Source organism: Triticum aestivum, chromosome 7A (genome assembly GCF_018294505.1).
Source record: "Triticum aestivum cultivar Chinese Spring chromosome 7A, IWGSC CS RefSeq v2.1, whole genome shotgun sequence".
NCBI lineage: Eukaryota > Viridiplantae > Streptophyta > Magnoliopsida > Poales > Poaceae > Triticum > Triticum aestivum.
The window spans coordinates 302327584-302331684 of NC_057812.1; the positions used below are offsets into that span (position 1 = coordinate 302327584).

The window sequence follows — 4101 nt, forward strand, 5'->3', positions numbered from 1 at the left end:
GTTTATTAGGGTGGTCACACAAAACTCTTGGTAACTTAAAACATGACTTGAAGAAAACTACATCGCCTGTGCCACAGATTTGACCAATATCTTCTTAGCTGACGAGAAATTTTTCTCAATCCATCCTTTTACTTTGCTCTATTTTTTTTTAGTAATAGGTTTACTAGAAGAAGAAGAAGAAGAAGAAGAAGAAGACTCGTATTGGGCCGGGGCTTCGAGTTTTTCCCCTTTTGCAACGAACGCCTTTTTAGCTGGGCTCTTGAAGCTTTGCGGTCTCTTGGTAGGCCGGACCCAGTACTTGTTCTCCATCGTGCCGCCAGTCCACTCGCCGCCGCCGTCCCCCTCTGGCTCCCTTTCCCTTTGTCGCGCCGCCGCCACCGTCTCTTGTCTCGCCTGTCGCCACCTCAAGATGTGGGGCGGCGACGACGGAGGGACTCCGGAGGTCACCCTGGAGACCTCCATGGGCGCCTTCACCGTCGAGGTACGGGAAGCCGGAAATTTCTCTTCCCTTCTTCTTCTTCGTGTTGCTGGTGCTGACAGTTGGGTCGATTTTGTTGCTACGTGCTCCAACCCGGCAGATGTACCACAAGCACGCGCCCAAGACCTGCAGGAACTTCGTCGAGCTCGCGCGCCGCAAATACTACGACAACGTCGTCTTCCACCGCATCATCAAGGTCCGTACTCACTTTCCCTCCATGCTCCCTTCTCGTCTGGCACGCAATTCTCTACGCCTGCTCCGTTGGGCGAGCGGTGTTCCTCATCAGGTGGTGTTGATGCAGGATTTCATCGTGCAAGGTGGGGATCCTAGTGGAACAGGCAGGGGCGGCGAATCCATCTACGGGTGAGTTACCAAATCCATCCCATCTTAAATAGCTTTGTCTTTCTTCTCGGGTCGAGGCTATTCAAGTGTCACTCTAGGCTAGAGGAAGCTCGTTAATGCTGTTTACCGTTTAATCTGGATAAGGCTGTGTTACAAATTAGCAATTGTGTAGGAATATCTCGGTCGCTGTTATACATAGCATTGTTTTCGGCCTGCCGGAGTTTGTTGCTTGGCAAGAAGCTAAATATGTGTATTGTCCATCAGCCATAGGTTGGCAGTGTGAGGGTTGATTCGTTGATGTTTGGATCCTAAGGTTGACATATGGACATTGTTGCTGTCTTTGCAGAGCAAAATTTGAGGACGAGATAAGGCCAGATCTGAAGCACACCGGGGCTGGGATTCTATCAATGGCAAACGCTGGTCCGAATACAAACGGGAGCCAGTTCTTCATCACTCTTGCACCTTGTCAATCACTGGATGGTGAGACTAGCATTTCAAAACTCCGCCCTATGTTGTTGTTCTTGCCTGTTTGCTTTATTGGACCAGGGTTTGGGTTTTCCCCATGCCCATGAATTCGTTCCACACATGGATTCGTCGATAGCATTTTTCTGGTTCACCTGGAAGCTTGGAAATGATAAGTGCCACACGTCAGGTGCATGGCACTCCGGCCCTGACGTTTTTCAATGGCAATTCCAGTCACGCAAGGATGGCAAATTCCAGTGACACACGGCAAGTTTCTGTTAAAAATAAACTGAAGCACGCAAGTTGTCATGCTTGCCAACTAAAGTTGCCATCCTCACGTAACTAAACTTGCCATAAAAAGCGTTCGGAGTTGCCATGTGCTTGTACCTGATGTTCGACACTTATCAGGGTCCTTTATTTAACAGATTGATTAATTGGATCTCATAATGATTACAGAGAAGTGGAACTAAGATGGCTTGATATTTAAGAGCATTTTGGAGAATTACTTTATTGTTCAAGCTTAACTCATATTGTCCTTGAAATATGGGACCAGCATAGCCATGTTTTCCTCGTCATTGCCAATCCTAGGAAATTTTACTAGCCAGGATCGGAAATATGAAATATGGTCACATCTGAATTGGACATCATAGATTGTGCCACCTTACCGTTTTTCTTCTTCCTTGCGGGAATTGTCCATGTTGAGCTTTGCATCATCACATTGTTCTTGCATGCCAATGAACTAACGTAATTTAATGTTCCAGGTAAGCACACAATTTTTGGGAGAGTATCCAGAGGAATGGAAATTGTTAAGCGCCTTGGAAGTATTCAGACCGACAAAAATGATAGGTAACACTTCAACTATATCCATATGTTTACATGACCACACCAGGCAGCGAACCCCATGCACACTAGGGCTTGCCGTATATCTATCTATTATCGTTTGTGTAAATGCAAAGGCACATGATCTCTCATCTCAATTCATCTATGGTGTCCAGTATTAACCATGGGATCGAGATTTGAAAGTTTCCATGGAAACCGATGTTGTTGAAGTGTTGGATCTAACTCGGATTTATTACTTTGTCCAGGCCCATCCATGAAGTGAAAATCCTGCGGACTGTTGTTAAAGATTGAAGCACGGCTGTTGTCATGGAACTCTTAATCTTTGGTTGTAGCTGTTTCACATGAGCATGTATTCCCAGTTTGACTGGGAGGTCTTGTAATGTCAACTTGTACTTTGGTGTTCCTTTTTTTAACGATGAATCTTGCTTGCATATGATCATTTGACGAGTACCAAAAAAAATATGATTAGTTATCTTTGCTGTGCATCGTGCGATATTATACTTTGCTAAACCATTCCTCCACAGCAGGTTAAGCCGACACTGTTTTACATGGGAAACGACAGATTTTACTAGTGCCATTTGTCAGTTCCCTTATCTGAAGAAATGGAGCTCCCTGTTTCCGTGTTTCGGATGGTTTTCGAGCCATTGATTGGTTATCCTGCGGCTCTCATGTTACAATAACAGTTTGCCGGCATGATGCCATCTCGCTCGTTGATTCTTCATCGGACAGTATGGAGAAGCTCCCGCGTCGTTGTTCACTTTCGGGCACCTCTCTGTTTGCTTTTCACCCGCTCATCCGTAATGGCTATAAAGCCTCTCCTTCTCTCCATTTCGGGTTATGCTTATGTAAATTGGGTTGTAAACCCTGGCTATCGGAGGCATGCTACGGCCTCTGGTTGAATTTATCCTGATCATTTGTTGAATTCAGCTTAAATTTAGAGAAAGTGCGGGTCTAGGCCTGAAAATTGCGACCAGAGTCAGTGGAACTTCGGAGGTGGCGTGAATCTGGAGTGTTGTGGGGTATGGGATCTCTCGTAAAATCCCTCCTCGAGCTCGGATTCTGACGATGGCGTGGTTGTTGGTGGCGTCCGGAGTGGCACTCATCAGATTGCTTTTATCATAGTTCTTGCTTATCCTTCGATTGCTTATGGAATTAGACCTTCATGGTTAAGTTTATCATGCTCTGACGTGGTCAATAACCTTCAAGAGATTGTTTTAGCGGTTGCTAAAGCGCAACATCGTCACACATTTGTAGTCGGGTCATCAAAGTTGACTCCACAAAAATTGATAACTACGTCTCATCGAAAAATCAGGACACCCGTTGGAAGTCAGATATATCTGTGCAGTTCAAATCCGAGTCCACAAAGTGGGGGACTTAGTCTCTACAACAATGACGTGAGAGGGGACGATGATCTAAGTTGATGTTGCTTCCAAAAGAAAAGTAGAGGGAGCAACTTCTCCACGGATGAGGATAACGTATTAGTCATGGCATGGAAAGTGTGAGCATTGATCCAGTACCAAGGACCGATCAAAGCATGAAGACCTACTAGATGTGCTTTAGATCACTATCATCACAATGTAACATATATGTGTCATATGTATGCTAGTTTAAAGAGAAATTAAAAAAGAATATAGGGGAAAATGTGTAGGGAACTACTAAAGCACCTCATCTACAAACATCCCCTAAATGATATGTGCACCCATATAACTATTTTTAGCAGACTTGTTGGACATGCTCTATAGTCATATACATGTTGATAAAAAGAACTTCTCTTGTATATTGCATATATATGGGTAGATCCAATTAATCTCGGTCATCAAATCATATTAATTCAAAGTCCACCATGACCTATATTACTTTAATGGTGAGCGCTCGACATGTTTAGCATGTAATCAATATCATACCAAATATCAACATCTATTCTAATCATATAATTAATTCGTACTTGATATCCTATCCAATATAGTCATGCAATTATG

The 4101-nt window shown here is 44.1% G+C and overlaps 1 protein-coding gene across 1 annotated transcript; it reads left to right on the plus strand.

Annotated features, from left to right (window-relative positions):
• Positions 1-187: 187 nt before the first annotated feature.
• LOC123149924 (peptidyl-prolyl cis-trans isomerase CYP18-2) lies at positions 188-2594 on the plus strand. The gene is made up of 6 exons (XM_044569723.1): positions 188-481; positions 579-674; positions 780-841; positions 1167-1300; positions 2044-2128; positions 2368-2594. The coding sequence occupies exons 1-6, from the start codon at positions 410-412 to the stop codon at positions 2411-2413; spliced, it is 495 nt and encodes a 164-aa protein (XP_044425658.1). The 5' UTR covers positions 188-409; the 3' UTR covers positions 2414-2594.
• Positions 2595-4101: the final 1507 nt, after the last annotated feature.